Source organism: Limulus polyphemus, unplaced genomic scaffold (assembly GCF_000517525.1).
Source record: "Limulus polyphemus unplaced genomic scaffold, Limulus_polyphemus-2.1.2 Scaffold2023, whole genome shotgun sequence".
Lineage (NCBI taxonomy): Eukaryota > Metazoa > Arthropoda > Merostomata > Xiphosura > Limulidae > Limulus > Limulus polyphemus.
This window is the reverse complement of record NW_013667633.1, coordinates 44,518-70,516: the sequence shown is the minus strand read 5'-3', so window position 1 is coordinate 70,516 and position 25,999 is coordinate 44,518. Positions and strand designations below refer to the sequence as shown.

Sequence of the window (25,999 nt, the reverse complement as noted above, 5' to 3'; positions counted from 1 at the left end):
TAATTTAATAACTTTCTTGACCATGTTATATGAAAATTGCACATACCTAGAATAAACTTTTTTTTTAAATTCTATATTAAAATAATGCTCGGATGGACACCATAGTTTGCAATATATATATATGATACGAGATTTGTGTTAGAGATGTTTTTATATTATGTTATGTTCCTTTGCTGGTTTTTCATAATTTTTATTATTTATGAATAAACTTTATAGTGTTTCTTTGGCATAAGATTTAAAGAAGTTGGGTCATCAACAAATCCTGTATATTGGCGAGAATTTAAAGGTGCTTATGACAGAGAGAAATCAAAATGTAGACGGCTACAAGAACAGCTTGAAAAGTCCCGAGCAGAAGTGATGGCTTGTAGAACAGATAGTAAGGCTTCTTTTGCAAGAAAAACTATTTTCAAACTCTAATATCATCTTTTATGTAAATTGAAATATTAGGTGAGTTAGATTGTTAATAATATTTACTTACCGTCATGAAAGAGTTAAAATGTATCATAACTTTATTAGTAGATTGTTCAAGTTATAATGAATTATGTGTAAACTAACTATAGTTTTTATACTGTGCTTGGTAGTTTGAAATCAGGGACAGTGTCATCCGTGGCATGCTACCTAGACTGTGCACCAGCAATCATGCTGTGACAGGAATTTACAATTGAAGGGAGAATAGATTATGTTTGGCTGGTGCTAAAAACTTCTCTAGCATGTAATCATAATCATAGTTAGTGAGATAAATATGACCTTATCAGAATATAAAATAATATATATATATATATAACTTTTCTTTTTGCCAGTTGTCAGATAGAAAGGCTTTTAGTTATATTTCTTAATAGTATAAATATATATACTATGTTGTTGTTGTTGGGCTTAGGATTCTTCTATAGTAGTTGTCTGTAACTTGTTAGCTATAAATTCAATGATGAATAAACAGCACGCACTTCACTTGTTTTCAAAATAATATATATATTCAGAACAAGTTAACATATGTACAATAAATTCTTCAACACTATAGATGTTATGAACATATCATAAATACTATAAATGTAGTTCTCTCCTTCCTGTCAAATATTCACTTAGGCCTATTCAATTACTTTATAATTTCAGTTAACAAGCCGATCTATCTTCTCTATTTCTATCGCACTAGTATTCTCTGTGATTCACTTACAATTGTGGCGCAGGTTACCGTAATCGTTTGGTCTTCTTTCTTTTGAAGATCCTCTATTCCTTTTGTCAAAGGGTACTCAGGCTGATTCAATTACTTTAGAACCACGCTTTGACAGAATAAAATTATTTCCTTAACTTCTTTTCTACTGTTAGTTTCACTCTAACATATTAAACATTAAGTCTATCACTTCTATGGTAGTTAACTTCACACCAACTTTATTCTCTTTTGCTATTATTTGTCTGCCTATGTCTGTCTGCTGCTTCCCGCTTGTCTCATGCTATTTATATCTTTATTATCTAATCGTCTGTCTGCCTTCTATATTCTCAATGTCAATATATTGCACGTGAAGTTTGATATTCTCAACATTAGTTAATTATTAACAAAACTTCCTACAATCATCTGCTTTTAACTTATTAAAACAATAATAAAGCATTCACTCACAAAACTAAATTAATCAATAATATCTGAATGAAACAGTCTTTTATATCATGACAGACCTAATAAAAGATTTTGTGTCCAGAATAATTCTTTGTTAAGTGTTCAGAAAAATGATAGTTTGACAGTGCAAAAAAGTTGATGTTTTTTTTTCACTATATGATAAAATGCTATTCACTGCAGTGATCTTTAAGCCTTGTATGTGATTATTTTGCACCATAATAAAATATATTTAATACTTAATAAAAAATATCTTTGTTGTTAGTTGTACGTATATCAAAGAACTGTGGTGAAGTCCAGAATACTAACCTTCTTTCAAGAACCCCAACATCACCCAAGTCACATGCGGTGCTCTCAACATTGGCACATTCTTCTGGTTCTAACATGAATAATAGTACTGACAATCTCTCAACTTTCATTACCAAAGAGTCTGCATCAGTTTTTGAGAAACCCCAGGGACAGTGTTTGTCTCACAATGTTCCTCATCAATTTCAAGAGATTTTGACCATGAGAGGAACTAAATGTGCTGCTTGTTTGGATTCCATTCACTTTGGTCGAAATGCAAGCAGGTGTTATGGTAATGACAGATTTTCTATATTTTTATTAGTTATGTGAGGTTTGAAAAATCAAGATCTGTTTTATTATTTATTAGATTACAACATCTTCACTGATTTATTCATAAGTAAAAATCATTTAATCTGTAGAGTTTGACAACTAAACAGAAAGAGAGCTTCACACACATACTCATTTTATGAAACTAAAATTATGTATCATTTTTTCAGTTATTAATTAGGTTTTTTGATGTATAAATTATTCACAATCAAATAATTTATGTAATGATACAATTAGAAGAGAATTATAGATGAAAATTTAGGTTTTGATTTTCTCCTATGTGTTTCACTTCTAATGCTCATTCATTTTCCTTATAATTTGACAGAATGTGGGATGATTTGTCATATTAAGTGTTCCACATCCCTCCCTAGCACTTGCACTCTGCCTTTTGGATGTATCCAGCACTTTATTGACAGTTTAGATAAAAATGGTAACAAATCCCAGAATCAACCATCTACAAAGGTTATTTTTGCTGAAGATATTTCTATAAAGACTGTAAATCCTATTCAGGGCTGGGTTAAGATTTCAAGGTAAGTTAACTGGTTTTTCTTTTGCTTTAAATACAAATCATAAAATTAGGAAAATTAAAACTGTATTAAACAATATTTTTACACATTTTTGACACTATGTTTTAGAGTCTCATTTCATTGTAATAAAAGTATGACTTCATTTCAGTTTCTAAAATTTTAACAATTATGAATGTTTTTTGTTTTTTTTAATGCTCTAAATAATATAAACTAAACTTAATGACAGTCCAACAGTTTTAAGAAATAGGGCATGAAAAATGATTGTAAATCAAGTATTTTTAAATATCCAAAAAAAGAAGAAAAACAAATTAAAAATTAATAGAATCACACTGTTTTCATTTACAGAAATGGTAAACAAGGTTGGGAGAAACATTATCTTTGGTTAGAGAATACAACACTTTACTTTTTTGACAAGGAGAATGTTCAAGATGCCTCAGCATCTGACTCTATCGACTTGTGTCCTATTGATGGAGAAGTATTAGTTACAAGTGCTGTTTCAGCAACAGAGTTAATAGGAACAGCTAAAACAGACCTACACTATATCCTGAAGCTTGAATATTTTCCCAACACTTCTTTTCGACCTCCAAGGTACCAAATATCCCCATGAATAATTTTTTGTAACTGTTTTATATTCCATATCTTTAAGTTTAACTTAAACCATACCAGAAAAACTGTGAATTTTTAACTGTTCTAAATTACTGTTTAAAAACTCTTTTTATTTGTCACTGGAGGGTTGACTCTGGAACATGGCAGAACAAAACAAAGGTTAACTAATTCATATATCATGTATATCATCAAAATTGACAAATTACTTTATAATACCATTAAACATACTAAGAATAGAACAGTAAGGTATTGAAATTAATCCTGCTTGCTTAGAGTTACCTTTTAAGAGTTTTGGTTCCAGCCACCTTTGTTTTGAGTTTTACCAAATCATTAATTATTGTTAATTCAAAAAGTTTTGGATATTGATGAGTTTAAAAACTTGAATTGAAATAAATTAGGTGAAAAGAGGAATACGATAAAAATTGTATACACCTGTTTTGTGTTTTCCTTCTTTTATTAAAGGTGTTTGTATATCATGGTACAAAGTTTTTCTGAGAAGCAAATGTGGGTTTCTGCCATGGAATCTGTGTTGAAGAAAAATGAAATGACTAAAGATGATGTAAGCAATTTTATACAATACAGGACTAATACTTCCTACAGTTCAGATGTTAGATATATATTAAACGTTTTAATTTACTTTAATAGTGAATTCATATTTAGATAAAGAAATCTGGGAGTTTGAAACAAAAAGAAATATAATAACAATTGTTAGAATTTAACAGTAATTCAGACTTTCACAATATATAGGTAGAGAACTGTACTGCACATATAGCAGTAGGTCATAAAAATAACCGATGGTTGATTGTTAAAAATTTTCAACTTTTCATGTCTGTTTTCACTCTGTTACATTGGAAAGAAATTATGAAATGAAATTCTACAAATTTGTGAAATTCCATGAGTTTTGGGTACAAGTTAATATTTTTATCTGAACTGTTAAAATTTATATTGCTTAAATATATAATTCCTTTTTTTTCCTGTGTTTCCCCTATCATAATAGATTTTAATGAGTAGCTCAGACATTGTTTTCATTTTCATTCAAATATTTCTAAATTGGTTTGAGTAAATAATTCATAATATGTTAATTCCTTTTCTTATCATGGTTCCTCTCTTTGAAAGTAAAATTCACTGAAGACCCTATGGGTTGTGAAATTCTATCTTTGATCACAATTTGTTTTTTTTGTTACTGGGGATTTTCCATTTGAAAAGTAAAATCCACTGAGTATCCTATGGGTTGTGAGATTCTTTGAAAGTTTCTTTTTTTTTTTTTTTTCATTCCTGGGGATTCTTCATTTGGCAAGTAAAATCCACTGAGGACCCTGTGGGTTGTGAAATTCTAACTTTAAAAACACTTTGTTTTCATTTCTGAAGTTTTAATTTAGCAATAAAATTCACTGAGGACCCTATGCAATGTGAAAGGCTAATTGTGATTGTAGTTTGTTCTTCCACCTTCTAGGGTTTCTTCAGTAAAAAATTCACTAAGGGTCAGCCTTATTGGTTGTGAAGTTCTAACTGAACATATGATCTAAAGATTACTGTTTCACCAAGCTGTATGTTTATATTTATTTTACATTCCTCATGAAATAACTAAATAAATAAATAGACAAAAGCGCTTGAAATCTCATAAGTAATATGCAGTGTTGGGAAAATAAATTTATATGTCATATATACTGATGTTTCAAAGTTCTGTTTACTGTGTTTTTAGAAACTACTTGAAAACAGTATTTTACATTTAGAGGGTGAAAATATCCTGGACATAAACATCACTTGTCATTTGAATGATAATGTAAGTACAGTGTGGGAATGATTTTATAAATAAATTAGCCAATATAAGTGCTCTGTTAGTCACTGTACTAGTTACTCGAGTGAATGTATATTGAGTGAAAGAAAACACAGTTTTAATGTAGTGTGAAACTCCAATTGTAGTATGAGGTTTATAAGTTAAATAGTTTAAATACAACATATTATATATGTATGGAGTAAATAAATTGTTACTTTACTGTATTGTTTTCAGATCAGTACAACTGGAAACAAAAGGAAATTATAACATGCAGGCTAATTTGTAGTATTAGATTTATAAGTTAAATAGTTTAAATACAACATGTTATATACATGAAGGAAATAAACAGTTACTTTACTGTGTTATTTTTATATAAGTACTACTAGAAATAAAAGTAAATTATGACGTGCAGACTAATTTGAAATTTAAGAATTAAATGTAGAACAACCAGAAGTTTTATAATATTATCTATTAGACAAAAAATTGGAAGTTAAATACTGAGCAACGTTGAGATTCAACAAATTTGAATTAATTATTTTCTGTAGCAGATACAAAGGAAATAATGCTTTACACATACAAAATATCTAATAAAATAATTTCAAAGTAATTTTTCTTGCTATGATTATATATTAATACAGCTTTGTATCCATAATAGTTTGCAAAAAATTTTGAAATGTTTATTTTATTGTTTAATTGTTTGTCAAAGAATGATCTATTTGTTAAAAAAAATATAAAAAAAAACTCTATGGTAAAATTTTTCATTTACAGTAATTATGCAAAAACATGGATCATGTAATTAAATGTAAACTTTATATTTTGTAGCTGCTGCTCGTGGGAGCCATGGAGGGGCTGTATGTTGTTGATGTGCTTGCCGAACCAAGCTACTCATTGCAGAAAAAAATTGATCACATTCCTAGTGTGTATCAAATATCTGTCCTTAAGACATTGAACACAGTTCTTCTAATATCAGGTAATACAGTTTACTAAGCTAGAGATAATAAGAAAATAATAGTTAAACAAACCTATTATTTGGTAAAAAGGTTTTAAACTACTATAATAATAATGATAAGAGGAAGTGTTAGAACACCCAGTTGACAATGTGCATTTATACAGTTAATCAGTATAAAACATTTTCCAGATATAAGAGGTAGCTGTAGTTATACAAGAAGTTTTTGTTAAATACAGGATCATGTATATTATATTTTTTATTGCTAATTTATGAATCATACTTATTATTTTATATATATATATGTGTGTGTGTGTGTGTACTTGGCAGTTTTTTTTTATATTTGGTTATATAGCATGAATTTAGCCATTGAGCTTGAAAATATTCTAACTACTAAATTAAAAGTTCAGCCTATTTATCTTAGGCTTCAGAATTAATCAAAGAGCTCATAACACCTGTGATTTTGTTAATGAAAATGGACATACTTTATAGTCCCCTCCAATCTCACTTTCCTTACTCAAAATAATAAGTGCCAAAATCACATAATATTGATATGATTGTTCTGATCTTTTTTCCTTCTATCAGTAATGTAGAATGAATTTTAATCAGAGTAATAACATGAATTTATATTTGCTTTTTTTTTAGGAGAAGAAAGAACATTAAGGATGTTGGAATTACCAACGCTTAACCGATGGATCAAAGGAGATAAAATAACAGTTACTGAAGAGATGACTGCTCTCCAACCAGTATCTGATATTGAGGCCTGTCATCTTTTTGGAACCTCCGAAGATGCTACGTCACTTTGTGCTGCTGCGTCCACCACAGTTTTCCTACTTAGATGGAATGTTGACCTACACACTTTCTGTTTATGGAAGGTTAGTGGTGAAAGAAACAAATTTTGATAGATAATAAGAGAAACATAAAACGTCTCAGAAATAATATAATTTTGTATCAGATTGTTAATATCTTAATTTGTTTTTCTCTTTTCTGGTAAAAAAGATATTACAAATAAACCTATTTTTTTATTATAGATTTTTTTTAGCCTCCAAAAAACCTGGTTTTTGATAAACTAGTTTAACTTTCCTTATTTATTATGTAAACTTTTGAAATTTACTTAATTAAAAACAGATATCAGTATTTCTTTTAAAACTGATTTTAACAACCAAAGTTACATTTGATACAAAATAAGAACAAACCTTCATAGTTGAATTTCAGGAGACTAGCAACTTTTAATCTAAACCCAAACCTAATGGTGTAGTATTCTTAAATGAAACTGATTTGCCCCCTGAGAGTAATAAGTTAGATAAATAGATCCACAGAATAACTGGAAATATTTGGAAATGGTATTTATTATGTAGTAATTCTGAATATCTCTCTAAAACTGAGTTAGTAAAAAGGGAATAAAGCGAATGAACCCAGTGAACAATTTTTGTTATTTAGAACATAAGCATAGTGGTATGATTGCTTTGGAGGCTGGACAGTGACTTTTACTGGAACTCAGCTGTTTTTTTCTCCAAACCGTACTTGATTAAGATTTCTACCACACTGACTTGGTCAAGATTGCATACCAGACTGATTAAACCTAACATTACTTAGATAAATTGGGAAACTTACCCTGAGCAAGTAGTGCATGACTAGTCATTCTCATTCAAACATAAAAATTTAGAACATTGAGGGAATTACCTGACCTCCTACTTTTTTCTCAATTAAGTACAATGTGTGACATAATTTATAGACACAAACTCACTTTATTTAAATTTAACATTGGATTCCTGGACAAATAGTTTAACTGGTCAAATTCTATATACATTTTAACACCCATACATTAGATTGGCTTTACAACCATACCTCCGACAGACCAAGAGAATGACAAAAAACAAAGGCAGCTAGAAAGAAAGCAACTTTCTTGACCATGTGTCATGTAAAAATTGCACAAGCCCAGAACAACTAACTAATTCCAAAAATATATATTAAAATACGAAGGTAGAATACATACGGTATACTTGTATTCCACAATACAATACCTTACCAGTTTGTAAAAATTGCACAAGCCCAGAACAACTAACTAATTCCAAAAATATATATTAAAATACGAAGGTAGAATACATACGGTATACTTGTATTCCACAATACAATACCTTACCTCTGCCCCCACATAAATTTACATGTTTCCTTGTGGTATTATTGTTCTGTAGTTTGCAAATGAGCATGCGACAACCCTTCACCAATAGGAGTACAACACAACCTCCTAATGCCTCTGACTTCCTCTATACTGAAGCATACAACTATCAATTCTCGATTTGGCAATCACCTGTGCAGACGTGTAAATTTTTTGCTTATTCCAGTGATTGATGCTTCACTTTTTGACAACACATTTACTTTTGTCCTTACTTAGTTCTTGATTATGTTTTCTTTCCATATTAAGAAATTGCAAGTTCATGTAACTGCTACTTTATCTTGTGTGGATCCACAATATCTTGATTCTACTAGACAGATTACTACTGTGGTGTTGGGCTCCTTACTTTCACGCATTTGGCCTGGTACATCTCTTGACCCGGGTACTAATATTCCTTTCCATGAGGAACCTATTCAAGAGGACAACTAATTTGACAGCTTTCCCCCCCCCCCCCCCACCACACACACACACTTTCACTGCACCATCTCAGTCCACTGTTATTGACCTACCTTGTCCTTCTTGGATATGGACATAATTACTTTGTTGTTGGGACTCTTTGAGCAAGGGCATACTCCTTTCTCAGGTGCATTTGCCTGCTTCATATCTAAGAGACCTTCGTCTGGTTCCTTTTTTTTGCCAGCCTGTTTTTGGAAGTGTACCTGATTCATTGGAATCTTATGTGGAGGCTGCACGCCAACACTCCTCCATTTCTTCTATGGTTTTCCAGCTTTTGCAATCCTCTCCTTTCCTGTATTTCTGCTTTTATCTGTCGGTACACTCACCGGCACCTTCCATGATGTCAGAATTGTCAGTGACTATCCCTAAGGTTTAATGGGGGCACATTTGACCAAGTTTGCTCACCTTTGACACTCATTCACGGCTAATTTTTGGGTCCTTTGATTGTTGTCAGAGGGAGGGCTCTTCATTTTGTCTCCTATTCCCATTTCTTTCCCTCCTCCTCGGGATCCAGTTTGTTGCCAGCATCTATCAGAGGCAGTTTTGGATCTTTTGCAAATATAAGCTATTGAACAAGTATTTCTTACTTCTCCAGGTTTTAATTCCAATCTGTTCCTCGTTCCCAAGAAAACAGGGGTTGGCATCCTGTTATTGATCTTTCACTTCATTGACCTCCCTCATTTCATTTTGGAGTCCTCTCTCACCCTCAAGTGGTCTTTCACTCCAGATCTATGGATGACCAAGGTCAATGTTTTAGATGCTTACTCTCATATTCCTATTTCCCCTATGTACAGGCATTACCTTCAGTTCGTTCATTGAGGATAGGTGTTTCAATTCTGCACTCTCCCATTTGACCTTGCATCAGCTCCTTATGTTTTCTGTTAGAAGGTCAGAGCATTTGCTTATCACATTTATGACCTAGGACTCTACATGGATGACTAGCTTCTTTTGGCTCCATCCCAACAAGTCAGCACAATTGGGTTGGCTGGTCAAACTAGAGAAGTTGCATCTCACACCCTCTCAGTACCTTATTCATATAGGTGGGTTTTTCAATTCCCAACCCAGCTGGGCCCAGCATTCTCTTTTTTGTTTGTGGGACATGGAAAACTTGGTTTCAAAATCCATAACCTCTTTTCTCTCTCTTTTGGAGACTTGGGCTCTTCCATGGAATCCTTTATCCCTTGGGGTCATGCACATATGCATTGTCTTCAATGGACTATGCACGATCAGTGGAACCTCACTCAAGATCCCTTGTATTCTACCATGTACCTTCTTTCTTCCCTGCAGGTAAACTTTGCCTAATGGCTCAACAAGGTTGACCTCAGCAGATGTTCCTATTCCTCCTTTTCATCCAGACCTTCATCTATTTATAGGTGCATCCCTGACAGGGAGGAGGGCATATTTGGACTCTCAAGAGATTTCAGGCCAGTGGTCTGATGTCAATTTGACTCTTCGTATCAATCTCTTAGAGCTGCTAGCAGTACATTGGGCTTTGTATTTTTTCCTTATGATGGTCTGAGAGCATCTCATTGTGATCCATTCCAAGAATTCAACCATTATCTCTTATATCAATCATCAAGGAGGCATCCAGTCTTGCTATCTCTGTTTTCACACTCTAGACCTCCTTTTCTCAGCCAAATCATGACAAACTCGTCATATTGCTTATCATATCCCAGGCTCCCTGAATCTTGTTGCCAATTGTCTTTCTCGACCTGACAAGATTCTTCCAATGGAGTGGTCCCTTGATTCTCAGGTGTTCAAGTGGCTGTGCTCCCAGTTAGGCACTCCTCTTCTGGATGCTTTGCCACTCACCTCATTGCCAAACTTCTCCTGTTCTGCATCATACAGCTCTGGCTGTGGATGAGTTCAGTCAAGACCTTTATACCTACCCTTCTATTCATCTTCTCTTCTGAGTATTTGCTCTTCAAGTCCTTCTTATCGCTCCATATTGGTTGGCTCAACCATGATTTCCTTCTCCAGTCTTCATCTTCTCTTCTGCTCTCACAGTCCCTCCTCCTTCAACTACATTGCTCTCTCACTCATCCAGCAGTATTCACATGTGGGTTTTGTCCAGTCCTTAGTGATGTACTCCAGACTCACTTCACATGTAGCCTTCTTTCTTTCTCTTTCCATTTGTTCTTCCTCCATACTTGTTTACCAATATAAATGGTGTATTTTCTTTAGTTGGTCTCTGCATCGTGGTTTTCCCCCTTCCTGGCCATTTGTCCTTCACCTTTCAGTATTTTTCACTTGGCTATTTAACCGAGATTTGGCTCTTTCGACCATTGCAGGTTATAAGGTGGCTCTGTCATATACTTTTTTTTTCCTATTTTTGTTGTGTATTCTATTCACCTATTCTTTCTGTCTTTTTCAATCCTTTTGCTTTCTTTGTTCTCTAAAGTTGGGGTCTAAATGTTGTTTTTCATGCCCTTACCCTCCATCCCTTTGAACTTTAACCTCTTATTCTATGTACCATCTTTTACTTAAGACCTATATCTTACTCATTTTTGCTTGCAGGCATCGATATGTTATAGATACTCCTTGTATCCTTTTTAATTGTTCCTAAATTCTGCTTTATCCAGACCATGCTTTTCTCCCCAAGACACCTGACACACAGGAAGGCAACAGTGCATTTGCCCCTATCTCCATTTCGTCAGTTGTTCACCTTTTTTTTCATTCCAATCCTGATCATCGTCTTTATTCCATGTGGGCAGTTTGCTGTTACATGGTACATGGCCCACACTGCTACTTTTCATGATTTTTGCACCTGGCTCTTTAGCCCTTGAAACTCATTTTCTGCTGAGATCTTTCTCCCATTACTCTCACAGGTTGGGTCCAACAGCTCATCTATATGGCAGATACTTCTTTCACTAAATTTGTTACCTTTCCCTATCTCTGGCTGCTCAGCTGGCATTTGGAATACCCCTCATACTTTCATCATGCATTACCTTCATCACCTGGCCATCTCTTTGTCAGGATATCATTTGCCACTTACTACCATTTTCGATACCTCTTACCGGTTCTGAATGGGTAAATTATTTTTTCTATACCTTTAAAGAGGCCCATTTCTACATATCAGGATCCTGCTGAGTGGCATGTGGTGCCTGCCAGGGTATACTTAAGCCTAAATCTGCACCATGCAGCCATTTAGGTATGAAATGCTCATTCATGTGATGGGGTATTCCACAAGACCACTGGAGGTTCCTCATGATGTATTGCTTCCTAAACAAAGCCTGATCCAGACCATACCAACTCATGAACTATCACAAGTAAAGCAGTGTCAGGAATTTTGCCCATCCCTCTGATCTTAGTTGAATAAATCTGAACTGGCCTGCTCTTAAAAATAGGGTTTTGTGGTCACCCATTGCACTGTGCATTTAAGGTGTTGCATTTCTCTGGGCTCCCAACCTGCTTTCACCTCCACCCCCCTTTCTAGTGGAATATGGGAGTCCTTGCCACTTAACAGTTCCTAGCCACTGGGGTGGTGGACCATGGAAACTTCCTCATGAGTGTGATCAGTTCCACTCAGAGAGAGTAGGACAGTGATCTCCTGTTAGTATAGATGGTATGAACCCTTTTTCAACCAAGGAAGGGATGAAAAATTCCCAGTGGCACTTGGTTTTGGACTGAGGTTGTAACACCATGTATGTTTTCCCCTGTCCTACCATTGCCCAGATGTTGGGTTCCTGGGTGGCCTGGTGTTAGATGTGTACTGGGTCAGTACACATGGATACTACCTTGGATGGCAGAATGGAAGTTCCTTTTCAATTCTGATTCTGGGTATGGACGTCAAGATGGGTGGGATCCTCTTCCTACCATTGAATGGATGAAACATACCTGATGCCACCTGCTTTTGGACTGACACACTACACCATAAAGCACATCCATTTTCTATACTGTTATTCTGGGCTTACTTCTTTTCTGCCAAACTTGGCAGCACATTTCTTCACTGAGGACAAAGAGTATTCCCTAGTACAGAAGGATTGTGGTTTCCCGTGAGTATGTCTTTAAATTTTCATAGTATAAGGTGTCATGCTCCATGGATTCTCTTCAGGGGCTTTTATATGTAACTTTTGCACTGGTCCCTCCACCAATTCAGTGTGGGATTCTAGCTATTTTGTGAAAAGAGGTAAAGTATTGTATTGGAAGTTAACATTTTCTAACAATGAAAATATATTTCTGATAGAAACTTACCTCACTCACACTTCCCACCTGTCCTCCCCACGTCCAGTGCACCTTATGTCTAATCTTGAAGTGATGATTGTACACTTCAGTATAGAGGGAGTCAGCTGTGCTAGAAGGGTATGTTGCACTTCCATTGGTGGGGGGTTATTGCATGCTCACTTGCATACTACAGTGAGGCAATACCGTGTGGAAACACATCAATTTAGGTAGAAATCTCAATGCTGGTGGAAAAAATTGCACATATAGAGGGCAGCAGAAATTGAGGAAAGCTATTATGCGAGAAGAAGTAAGTATTTATTGAAAATACGTTTTCAGGGTTGGAAAATGTTAACTTTCCTCCATCCTGACTGACTGTCCTCCTTCCTGGCAGTAGTAAAAAATTATAGTTGGCTGTATCTGAACCCTATGGGTCTCTAAACTAGATGTTTAGCCCATTCATTGCATAAGGCCCTATTTTAGTTGAAAATTCCAATTTTTAACATGTAATCAGTATGTATCATAATTGATGTACTCTATTTTATTCACAGGTATTCAAACATTTGCATGTTATTTTTTTATATGAAATGTTTTGTATCACAATGTTGCTGTTTTGATAGAACTAAAAACTAATAGCTTAATTGACTTGTAGGAGGTGATAACTGCTGAACCTTGTAGTTGTATGCACCTCACTCGAAATAGTGTCATATTTGGAGCTGACAAGTTTTTCAAGGTTGACCTTAAAGATCACAGTGTGGAAGGTAGGCTTCCCACACATCATCATTATAGTATTTCTACTATACTCTTTCTGCTTCATATTGATTATTAAAGAAACAGAAATAATATCTACAAACATACATATTAAATTTAGTAAAAGTACAAAATCATTTTGAAATAGATAATGCCAACATGTTATTATCGTTTATAAATTCCAATTACCATTTAATTTTCTTTTGTCCATTGTTTGTCATAATTTAGAGACAGAAACTGACTTTATTCAGTGTGAACATTGTGTTCATGACCAAATATTTTATCTGGGCAAGTTTCATGTACATTATGAAAAATATAATCAGTAACATTAATCAAAGTTAGTTTAGAACTAAAATTATATTTAAACACCTTTTAACTTAGAATGAAAAAGTATTAAATCAAGATTAGACAAGATACTTAAAACTTTAATCTGTTGTTAAAATTGAAATAGGCCTATAATTACAAGGATAAATATTAGATATGAGAGAACTGTGTAACCTTTAAATAAGCCAGAGATGATCTTAACTAACATCTTGTTTTAAAAACCAAACATGGTGTGCATGATAATTATATACCAGATTTCTTTTATTATTTATATAATTTCCACAAACCATATTAACATCATGTAATTCTTTATTGTTTTCTGTTTTATAATTATTTGTCACATCTCTAAATTTATTTTATCAAAAACAGTAGATTGCATATATTTTTATAAATGACATACATACTCCTGTAAATACAATATGAGTAAAAATAATTTTAAAAATCTATCTTAGAAATAAAATACATCATGTATTTAAAAAGCTTTTGCATGTTCTAGTTCAAATACTGTAATAATGTTTCCCTCAAGTTGTAAAAAAAAAAGATAATATTTATGTTCAAATTATACTGTTTCAGAGTCTGAATCTAATCCTGTAGGTGATGCTACTCGACCAACATCAAAGTAGCCAAACAATATTTATGTTATTGTTTAGAGTTGTAGGACTAGAAACTAAATTTCTGACTGCAATATAAAACAAGTAAATTGAATAAATAATAGGTACCAACCACACTTTTATTAATTTTATATATTGAATTAGCATGATAGTATTAAGTATTTATAACTTTTCTTATTCAGAATTTCTTGATGTCTCGGACTCAAGCCTGGCTTTCTTAGTTTATGGAGCCTCACAACTCTGCAGCTTCCCAGTAGCTATCTTTCAGGCTACTTCAGATGAATATTTACTCTGTTTCCATGGTAACAGCTGTAGATAATAAAGATTACTGTGCATTTGATAATAAGTTTTAATCCAATCAGAAAATGATTTATACCATTGAAGTTATGTGTCCTGTGAGAAAAATCAACTTATGTAAGATTAAGTGCTAATTTCTTTTTTAATTTTGTAACTGATATTATTGTTCGATGTATGTCTTATGTCTTAATAGATTTTTTCCAAAAATAACTTTGATGTTGTTCACCTATAGTTCGTGCTAGAATAATATTTGCACATGGATAAATTGGTCATTCAGTTAACAGTGTACTATGTTATTGGAAACGAAGTATTTGTAAGTTAAAATCACATTTTTTTTTTCCATTCATTAGTTCTGAGTGTCTTTTTGTTTTTCATTAGAAAATAAATAAACGAGAAACAGTTTTATTTTCCATCATTTTTTTTTATCATGAAACATTTGTTTAACTTTAGTTTATGCTGTATCATCTGTGTTATAATATCCCTAAATTGGGTTTTGTTTGTAATTAAGCACAAAGCTACACAATGGGCTATCTGTGCTCTGCCCACCATGGGTATCGAAACCCGGATTCTAGCGTTGGAAGTCCACAAACATACCGCTGTGCCACTGGGGGGCAAATTGGGTTTTAAAAAGTGTACATTGAATATGTTTAATAACATCTTTCTAAAAAAAGTTAAAGAATAGAGATGAATTCCATATTGAAGCTTTACACGTCATGATATTTTCACTAACTCTTTGCAATTACAGAACTTGGTGTGTTTGTGGACTGTTATGGCAGGCGGACTAGGGAACGAGATATGAAATGGACAAGGCTGCCCTTAGCCTTTGGTCAGTAAAAGCTTATGAGTTTTTTACAGCATTAAATTTATAAAAGCTTTATTATGATATGTTATTAACATAGAGGATTATTTACTAAAGTTCTTCAAGTTTTTTTTATTTAATGAACTGTATCAGATAATTTGCTGTTTTCTTTGAGTCACTGCATCTTGTCTATTCCTGTCTCTTAAGTTGCTATTAATATTTTCTAGGTTTCTTTGTTGTTAACTGTACATTTCCTCACTGTCAGTTATACAAAGATCTATAGGAATGTATATAGAGTAAATATTACTTTGTTTTTAAAGTTGTTTAAAATATGAGAGAGACTGGAGTGAAATGCATGATCTTATAGTTTTTTAATTGAAAATTAACTCTTTTATAATAGTGTATTCAGAACTGTTAAGTAGACTTCTAATGGTGTCCAGTTTTAATGTGTAAAGTAAAAACTAGCTGAATGTCAAACTTCTAGTAAGAGGTGGAATGATACTCCTATACTGTATGGTTCTGAAAGAACTGCTTGAATATTGAACTGAAAAGGTAGCTGGATGGGATGAGAGATTCTAATATGCCTTAAGTAAATGTATATAAATTAGTGTCATTTGAATGTTTGAAAATTGATTGCATACGTTATATAGCTTGTCAGTCCTGTAACAAGCTTTTAAATTAATACTATAGTCTATGAACCTTTTCATACAACTTATTTAAAAAAATAAAATTATCAGTCTGTTGAAAGATAAACAGCAAATTCAAACAGTCTTTAATCATTTCTATACCAGCCCTATCTGTTAAACAGTGTTTTGTAAAGTTCTTTCTCTGATACTTATCTATGTTAGTGAAGGAAAGATCCTTGGCCTAAGCTTTTGTTTATATAGACTTAAATTACCAGGGGAATAAATTTTTACTGTACTTTTCGAGAATGCTTTTACATGGTTTCAGTAAAACATACAGTTTTCTTCTTTATATAGTATGCTCATCTTTGGCTTGTTTTTTTTATAATATTGGGAACTGTTTCCCAATTCCTTTATTCAACAGTTACCTGTGATACTATTGCCCTTTGTTTGATTGTTAATTAATGTTGGCAGAAGAAATGTAGATTTGATTTTCTTTTCCAGCACAATTATTAAAATTTGTACATAACCTAAAAAAAAATATGGAAATTGTATTTTATTGAAAGCTATTGAAATTTCTTATGATATTTATATGTATATTTTCTGGAAAGTTATAAAATTGAGATTGTAACTAAAAGTTCAAATCTGATTTTGTACATAATTAAGACTAAACGTTAGCTGCATGTTACTTGAAGATTCCAAATTGAAAACATCTTACATTCTGTATTGGTTCAAATAGATTATTGGCCTAACTAACAATGAACTTTTGAAAATGATGACAGTGATACCAGTTTACTTTGAAGCAGAGTATATTATAATGATGATGAAAAAACACTTTCCTTTGTCTCCTTATGTAGCATATCGAGCACCATACCTGTTTGTGACTCACTTTAACTCTGTAGAGGCTGTGGAGATCATTCCCCAACAGAGTACTAAGGAGTAAGATGTTTTTATGATAAATGTTTATGATTCAGTTTGGGATATAGCTTTTAAACTTGTAACTGTTTGGATAGTAAGTTATTCAAAGTGTTCACACAGACCTTGAAAACTACTTGAATTCAAAGGGTTGCATGAAAAAGTCTGTAAATTTAATTTTTACCTAGAAAAGTACTTGCTTATTGACATCTTGCTCTGAAATTTGCCAAAATGCCCTTGAATAGTGGTCAGATTAAGCCTACTTGGTGCCCAGGGGCTAATGTATTTACCTGTATGTATATTTTTCAACTATTTTCAAGGTTATATGGCCTCAAAACATTTAGTGCCCTGGGGCTGCAGCCCTGTCATCCCTTGCATTGATACACAACAGAAAACAGTTGTAACTTCTCATATCTATGTATATATATATATATGTACATATATATGTTTACCATGACTAATTTTCATAAATTTTGAATAAACAAATAGTATTTAACAAAACACATGCTATTCACACAATGCAGTCTATGCAAGTTATTTCCCTTCATTCTGGGCAGTTGGCTGAAATTTTATATGTGCAAGGGTTATTGTGTTTATTATATAAAATGGGAACATGATCCAAAGTATACAATTTGGATTAAAGCATTAATAGGTCATGGTTCAAAGGCTTTGTATAAGGTTTGTGAAAACATAACATTATAGAACAACAAGGAACCTTTTGGTTCGTCTAAGCTATCCTATCCACTAAGTTAAACTAAACACTAAAAAACTCAAGGCCAACCCTATCATTCAAATATTTATCAAGCTTTTCTTTAAACTCCCTTAAATTTACTGCCTCCACATCTGAAGGCAACCCATTCCAAAGGCCAACCACCCTGTTAGAAAAATAAAGCTGCCCTTGCTGAAGATGACTTCAACCCTGCCAAAATTTATACTTGTGTCCCACCATTAAATATGAAAAAGTATGATGTATCCAAACCATCAGTTCCCTTAACAATCTTAAATACCTTAATCAGATCCCCTCTAACTTCTTTTTTCAAGAGAAAACAAGTTCAGAAGTCTTAAGCTATCCTTATATGACAACCCTCCTCTGAACCCTTTCCAACAATTCAGTGTTCTTTCTAGGGTAAGGAGCCCAAAACTGAACACAATACTCCAAATGTGGCCTAAGCAGTGACATATACAATGACTTTATAACCTATTTAGACTTGTTTTCAATATTTCTGTAGATACAACCTAAAATCCCATTTGTTCTACCACTAGCAGCAGCATCTTCCTTCGATGTCTTAAGACTGATTAACCAGATTGGCAAGATCCTTTTCTTCCATAACACTGTTAAGGTTATTCTCATCAAAATTATACTCATACTTCAAAATATAGTAGCTCACATGCATTTTGTCATTTTATTATAATTAGTAGTCATCTGCCATTTATTCATCTAACTTTCCAAATCCTTTTATAAAGCAGTAGCATCCTCCTCACAGTAAAAAACACCCAAACTTTAATATCATCAGCAAATTTGAATAATCTATTTACCATTCCTTCATCTATGTGGTTGATGTAAATAAAAAAACAAATGTCCAACACTGAGCCCTGATAGTCATTTCCGATACGGGTTAAAGTGCATTAAACTTGCACAGGAAAGCTGTAAAACACAAAAATAACACTAAATTTAAATGTCCTAAGTGCAAATGTTGCTGTAACAATGGAGTTTTTCTTTCTAAAAAAAAAAGAAATATATGTCAAACATAATGCAATTAAATCAACCAGTGGGATGGAAATATTAATGACTGCACCATTAAAAGAAATAAATAAGTGACACTTCTCTATAAACTTTCAAAGTTAAAGATGATATATTGAAAGTATCCTAAGTTTTTTAGAATGACATTCAAGAGTGTCATCATTTGAACAACTCTTTTTAGCATATCAAGAGTTATATTATAACTATGCTTTTTTTGAAATTCTCTATTGAAATCAGGGGAGCTCGCACCCTTTTTGAAGTGGCCAGTCCTCACTACTTAGGTCCTGGTATGTTCATAGGTTCTGTGTACATTAGTTCGTTCCATGACAACCAAATGGAAATACTGAGTATCCAGGGAAAGCTTGCTGCTGTCTGTGAACAAGATATTACAGCTACACTGGAGAGCAACCTTAGCGAGTGAGAAAGTTATTACTTTTTATAACATTTGTAAATAAGTTGTTTTCTGTAACATCTTCTGATGAGTTATCTTTATGTTTATATTCTGTACATAACATAGTGTGTGGATATGTGTGTTGGCATTATCAAACCTATCTCTTTGGTACTTCAGTACTTTGGTTTGTGTGTAGATGCACTGTTTTAATGGTAATAGATTATCTTTTGGTTTAACCTGTCGGATTTTTACAGTTTGCAGAAATCCTAAATCTCAGGTTTTCTAGACATAAACTGTTTTACCAATAGCAATATCCATAAAAAGAAATGCATTGGATATGTATATAACTAAAAAAAATGGCTGGAATATAATTTTTTTATGTCGGCTAGTATTTTATTTTTTAATAGTGCTTCTTCCTTGTTATGTACAATTTGTTATATCCATTGTTGTTTTGTTTGATATTCTATTCTTGGTAACCAACTCCCCACCACACATGCAAGCTACAGCCTCTGTATAATTCGATTTTGGATACTAATCTTTGATTTGATGAACTAGCACATGTTGAAATGCCATTCAAGTATTTTATTAGTTTCAGTAGGTATTACAGTTTATGTATTTTTTCATATCTCGGTGATTTGTGGTGGCAGATTATTAAATAAGAGAAAAACAGGTTTCTCACAAGTTATTATTTAAAATATGAGAAAACACTCAGGTTCTCAAAATATCTGTCACTTGATTTTAGCCCTTAGCAATACTTATGTTTGTATGACATTATGATGTATGTGTATATATGTAGGTACCGACTTATCTCTGTTCCAATTATGTTCTAATGTAAAGATGTTCAATGTTCCTGTGCTCTTTAACCAGCTACTACACGTTTTCTTCCAGTACCAGCAGTAGCAGTGAAGAGTCAACTGGTACAGAATTCTCCTCCCCTCCATCTGTAATGCAATCTCTAGAAACCAATCTCTCTGAACTCACAGAAGCTTCATCATCTACATCCATTAATTAATTGGTCATATGAGCTTTCATCAAGTACACATCCATATCTACCTCTAGAAGATATATATATCTACAATATATACAGTTACTAGTTTGTAAAGATATATGTTGTAGCATACAACTGTATGTGATAATTCTGTATTATTTTAAAATTGTAACTAAGACTATTCAAAGTTATTAGGGCAGTCTTACCCTGTGTGTATTAAGAATTTTGTTTACGTTTTTAATGTGTTGTTTCAATGTGTGCAGAGCATCAAAGATCATCTACTTTTCAAGTGTTTTGTTATCTAGTTGCTCTACACAACTTTAAAAGTTTTGTTTTTATTATTTTGTTACTATGCAAAATCTGCACAGTTAAATGCCCTTTTGATTCCAACACATATTGATAATTGTTGGACATATTTCAGGAAATATTACCTTGTTTTTTTCTCTCTTTTTTTTTCTACACCTACATGTGGCAGGAATTCACAAAATGAATTTCTGTAAATATGGATCTCAACATTAACTGTTGTGTTGCTACTTTTCATATTCCAATAATAAATGTTTTTATAAACTGGTTGTGAATAATGTGCCAATTCCTTCAACATAATTCACTGCTGTCTCATCATACTTTCTTCAGTTTATTTTTCTTTCTTTCTCTCTCAATACATTATCTACATACTTTTCAAACATTTTAGGAGACTTATTTTGTTAAAAGTAGAGAGTTATTAAGCCTAACTCAAATATTAAATATAACCATGCATTTTAGTAGTGTTATACTGGTTTATGCAGGAATGGATTGAGGACTATCTGTGGTGAGATATCAATTTCATACAGACAAAGTCTTCTACGAGTAACAATAGTTGTATATATGGCAAGTTTTCACACATTTTAATTTTCTGTACTTTTTTTTATGAAAATAAGTGTCAGCAATACCAGTTTACATTAACAATGGACAGGCAATTTTTGTTACTAAGGGGTTGTCTGTGTTTGTTTTTTACCACAGTTTCTCAGACATTATAACACATACAAAATTTTGTAAAAAAAGTTTTCCCAGTGATAGATAAAACTTCCAAATATTTTATTACATTGATTTTAATTTTGAAAATGCTTTCAACATCATATCTTAAAGCTTTTGTTTGTTGAATTTCACACAAAGCTACTCAAGGATTGGTGAATCAATTAAGTATTACTAAGTAGTTTCATACAATTGCTTCAGTATGTTTTAGTGTTTAAGAAAGAAACTAAAGAACTTTAGGTTTCTGGGTGTAATACACACACACACACGAAGGAATGGCATAAGAAGGAAACCTGTATTATGAAATTAGGTCAAGAACTAGGCAAAGCATAGTTAGTTAGTGTTGAGAATCACAAGTTAAAAAGTTACAAAAAATAGAACTAACGCTTAGCACCTCAGTAAAGACGATAAGAAAAATGCTAGTCACAAGTCTGACAGTGATAAGTTCACTAGAACAGTAAAGGCTACTAAAACGTTTATGATAGCATCTAAAATTGGTGCTTTGATGTGTGATTCATTACTACAGATTGGAGTAGTAGTATAAGTAAGAAGGCAATCAAAGCACTCACCATCACAGTAACTAATTACTTTAGAGTTTTGGTTCTTGTTTTGGAAATTCCCAATGAGTTGCAGAAATTAATCAATGAAGTATCAGAACTACTTGCAGGTAGTTAAGTATGCTACTTGGAAACTCGTAAGAATACAGAGAAAATATCATATAAAAACTCCTGTCTGGAGCTGAACATTCAGTTCTTCAGGACGAATCTAGTGTTAGTAGTGACTAACCTCTACATCCTAAAATGAGGAAGTTATCCAACTTACAACGGAACACCTCTTCAACTTTGATGTAAGTAAGATTGCTATTTCACTTGTTCAGTCAATGTAGTTTAGCATAAAATAGTAAACCAATTTATATGAAGTTAGTATGTGAAATAGATATGAATATCTCCTATGTGAACCATATTGTCAGTAATGATTAACTAGAAAGTTTGATTATTCCTTTCATACAATGCGGAATTCATCTTGTCCACAATGCCTTTAGAGCAGGTTTAAACACCTATGGATCACAATTTGAAGAATTAGCAATTGAGTTATTCCTCTTTTTCAAGAAGCAACCATGTAGGGCAGAAGACTTCCAACGAGTAGAACTGGAGTTTGACATTTACCAAACTCTCTTTGAGACATGTTATTAGTCGATGGCTTACACTGAGCCCTTCATCAGTAAGAGGCCTTCCATCAAGAAGTACTTTACGACAGATCTTACTGAGTAAGAAAGGAAAGATAGAACTGAAAAGCAACTCAAAAATAATAGAATATGCAAGTTGATGAGCATACACTGTATGAAATGAAAGTAATAATTCTAGGGAACAGCAATTAAAGTGTTTCCTTAGCTGTTCCAAAGTGAAGTATCCTTGATTCACTTGCTGTATGAGCTGAATTAATTTTTTTGGAAACTTATCCTAAGATTCCTGAAACCAGATAATGTTGATGAGAGAAGAGGATGTGGTCTGTCAAAAATAGATTACAATGACTTGAACAATCAGCTTTCATCAAAAGATATAGAGATAAGTGAATCTCCAAGAAAAACTCTGAATAGGTTGAAGCCTGATTGACAGAACTTGCCACTGCTAAATGCAAGAAAGTTCTTTATGTGTATGTTACAAAATATCCCCTTGAAAAAGCCCACTATTGGATGATCTGCTAAAGAATTTTTCCTACTTGCATCTACTTCTGCAAAAGAGAGAGATGGAGTTGCAGCTATGAAATCAGTATTCAGGTTAATGATACATGTTATCTCTGATGATGGCTTTTGGTGAGAGATGAGTGGAAGCTTTAACAAATGGAGAACATCCCAGAAAAATGGCAATGTGTAAAAGATGATCTACAGAAAAATTGATGTGTACTGGAATAGAGTATTTGGCATTATATCAGCAACAATAAACCTGCCAAAATACAAGGTTATACCAAAGCTAGTCAAATCCTGTTTATGTTTCAGCCATGGCAATGCAGATGTAGAGCATTCACTCTCTGAAAATAAGAACAAGAAAGAACATGTTTAGCACTAGAAACTATAATTGGACCTTGTCACTCAAAAGATACGTCAGATCCAAAAGAGGACGAACTGAACAAATAAGCATACACAAGGGAATGCAAACAGCTATTTAGGGAGCATCTGCTCATTATTAGGAGTGCAAAAAGAAAGAGCAAGATCAAATTGCAAAGCTGGATGGTTAAAAAACAAAGATCATTAAAGGCAGACACAAGAATAACTGGAAAAATTTAATGTTAGCAATGAGTCTATTCTGGATTAGGAGAAAAGGTTAAGAAAAAAAGAAGAAACATGCGATAATCACTCATAGCAGCTGATCAGATTGTAAAAGCTATGAAAAACAGAAATTTTGAAGAAATAGAGATTGGACAATCTCAGTTATCAGCATCAAGACAGAAAAAGTCTGGAAGAATGTCAGAAAACAAGGAAAAAGAAGCTCATAAGAGAAGGCTTTTAGATAAATTAACAGAAGGACCCAAAAGAAAAAAAAATATAAACAAAAAACTTTATAGGATAAAACAATTAAACTACTTAAACACAATGGTGAATCTGTAAGGAAATATGCTTTATTTTATGTTTAAAGAGGGCTGTAGAGTCATAATAATCACTTCTGTTTCTAGGACACATGATTATGGGTAGAGGACTCGCAGCTGAAAACATTTTTTATGTGACAAAATCTTACTAAATGTATAAAGTTATCAGTATTAAAAAAAGAAGTGACTTCCTGCATAGCTGTTTTGGATTCAGCTTTTAAGCTAGAGACTCTTTAAGGTTAAACATTACTGCTTCCAGTATTTATAATTTCAGGATTATATAAAAAATGATTTAAGTGTGAGGGATTTTGACAAGAACATAAGCCTGAGAGTAATTAATTTTGAAATGTTTTTATTATTCTAGATAACTTTTAACGTTTACTGAGATAGATCAACTTGTTTCTGATATTGTGAGCAAGTTTCAGGCAATCCTGTAACCCTCTTTAAAATTCAAGTATTTGCTAGAGACTTGAGATGTAATATACTCTATATGCCTTTTAGTTGATTTTTGTAATTTTTCACCATTGTGTATATAGTGTTAAAAACATATCACATTGAATTTGTATGGTGTAATACCAAATGTAAAGGATAAACTTAAAATAAGACCCAAAACTCGAGCGCTTTCGAATAGTTGACTATTCTTCTTCAGGAGAACAAATAGCCAACTATTTGAAAGTGCTCAAGTTTTGGGTCTTATTTTAAGTTTATTACACTTTATATGTGACCCTTTGTGCTAACTTTTATCAAGAAATGTAAAGGATAGATAGTTGTAGTTGCTTCACAGTGTTTAACATAATGAAACAATAATTTATTTTAGAATGATATACCTGGCCATACCTCTGTATGTGATTACAGCCTGCCAATAGTAAGATAATATACACATAAATATTTCGGGTAAGGTTTAGTCTACTATTTTTAGTGTGCAAGTACAGTAATCCTATGTCCTATAATTTTGACATTTTAGTATGTTACTGTAAACTGTTCTATACTTTGACAAGTCTTGGGGAAGCTTGCATTATGAAAAATGATGTTAAAACAACATATGCCCTTCTCTTTTTTATTATTTATATTCTGTTGTAACATACAAACTGCACATTTCATCTTTTATCACAGCAAAAAAAAATAAGCATACATTTTTGGAATATTTATCTCTGGAAAAACAGAATATTGCAAGAACTTAACTCATTCAGCACCATTGAACTACATTTACATAACCAATATCTAGTTGTTAAAATGGTTTGCATAAATAGTAAGACATTACACTAATACTTGAAGGGAGTTGTCTCCATTTAAAAAAAAATGTTCAAAATTCTAATAATGTGCACAAAATAGATATCCTTGAAAGTTGATAATACTTAAATAAAGTTAAGATAATCTAAAGTACTTTTCATGACCACTGAAAATACAAATGTACCATTATTTCTAAACCAACTGAAGTATTAGATAGAATTTTTCTCTTAGTAACTAAAAATTGTATTAAATTGATAAGAAATCAAAAAGTCAGTTAAAACTTTTAGGTAATGAAGGATAATCATAAACATTTAAATCACATTTTTATTAAAATATAATTTTACAAAAATATTCTTTATTTCCTAATGAATCATAATTTGGTAGTAAAAAATGAAGAGTACTTATTTCAATGTATTTGAAGTTTTCTTTTAAAATATTTTTATCCTTGTAAAGTCTGCTTACTCTAATAAAAGTGAACCAAAAGACAGTCAATAACCACAGACTGAAATAGCATAAAATTGTTTCCATAGCAGCTTTAATATTTATGGACAGTTTTTCAGAAACTAAAAACAATGCTCTAAACTAGAGAGCCACTCAGTAGAGTGCATAACTCTGCCACACAGCATTGATCATGTTCGGCTCTAAAAAAATATATTAAAATGTATCTGTATGTCCATTGTTATCAATGGGCATAGACCATTTTTGGTAGGACAATGAGGAATAATATTCTACATGTGTCCACCAAGTTTTGTTAAAATCCAATAATTATTGACTGAGTTATAGAGCAAAAATAGTGTGAAAAATCTGTCCCTATGTTAACAAATAGGGATTTTTAGGATTTTCTTGACCATGCTGTGATCTTGACCCTC

At 32.6% G+C, this 25,999-nt stretch overlaps 1 protein-coding gene across 1 annotated transcript in view; it reads left to right on the top strand.

The window, feature by feature from the left end:
• LOC106465697 (citron Rho-interacting kinase-like) overlaps window positions 1-20,813 on the top strand; it is a 75,135-nt gene extending 54,322 nt beyond the window's left edge. Inside the window, exons 24-37 of the mRNA XM_022393622.1 lie at window positions 217-376; window positions 1,872-2,183; window positions 2,544-2,748; window positions 3,091-3,333; window positions 3,814-3,910; window positions 5,054-5,134; window positions 5,951-6,098; window positions 6,720-6,949; window positions 13,520-13,628; window positions 14,735-14,854; window positions 15,595-15,675; window positions 17,129-17,210; window positions 19,165-19,344; window positions 20,207-20,813. Coding sequence (XP_022249330.1) covers window positions 217-376; window positions 1,872-2,183; window positions 2,544-2,748; window positions 3,091-3,333; window positions 3,814-3,910; window positions 5,054-5,134; window positions 5,951-6,098; window positions 6,720-6,949; window positions 13,520-13,628; window positions 14,735-14,854; window positions 15,595-15,675; window positions 17,129-17,210; window positions 19,165-19,344; window positions 20,207-20,330 — 2,172 coding nt within the window. The 3' untranslated portion in view covers window positions 20,331-20,813. The remainder of the gene's footprint in view (window positions 1-216; window positions 377-1,871; window positions 2,184-2,543; window positions 2,749-3,090; window positions 3,334-3,813; window positions 3,911-5,053; window positions 5,135-5,950; window positions 6,099-6,719; window positions 6,950-13,519; window positions 13,629-14,734; window positions 14,855-15,594; window positions 15,676-17,128; window positions 17,211-19,164; window positions 19,345-20,206) is intronic.
• Window positions 20,814-25,999: the final 5,186 nt, after the last annotated feature.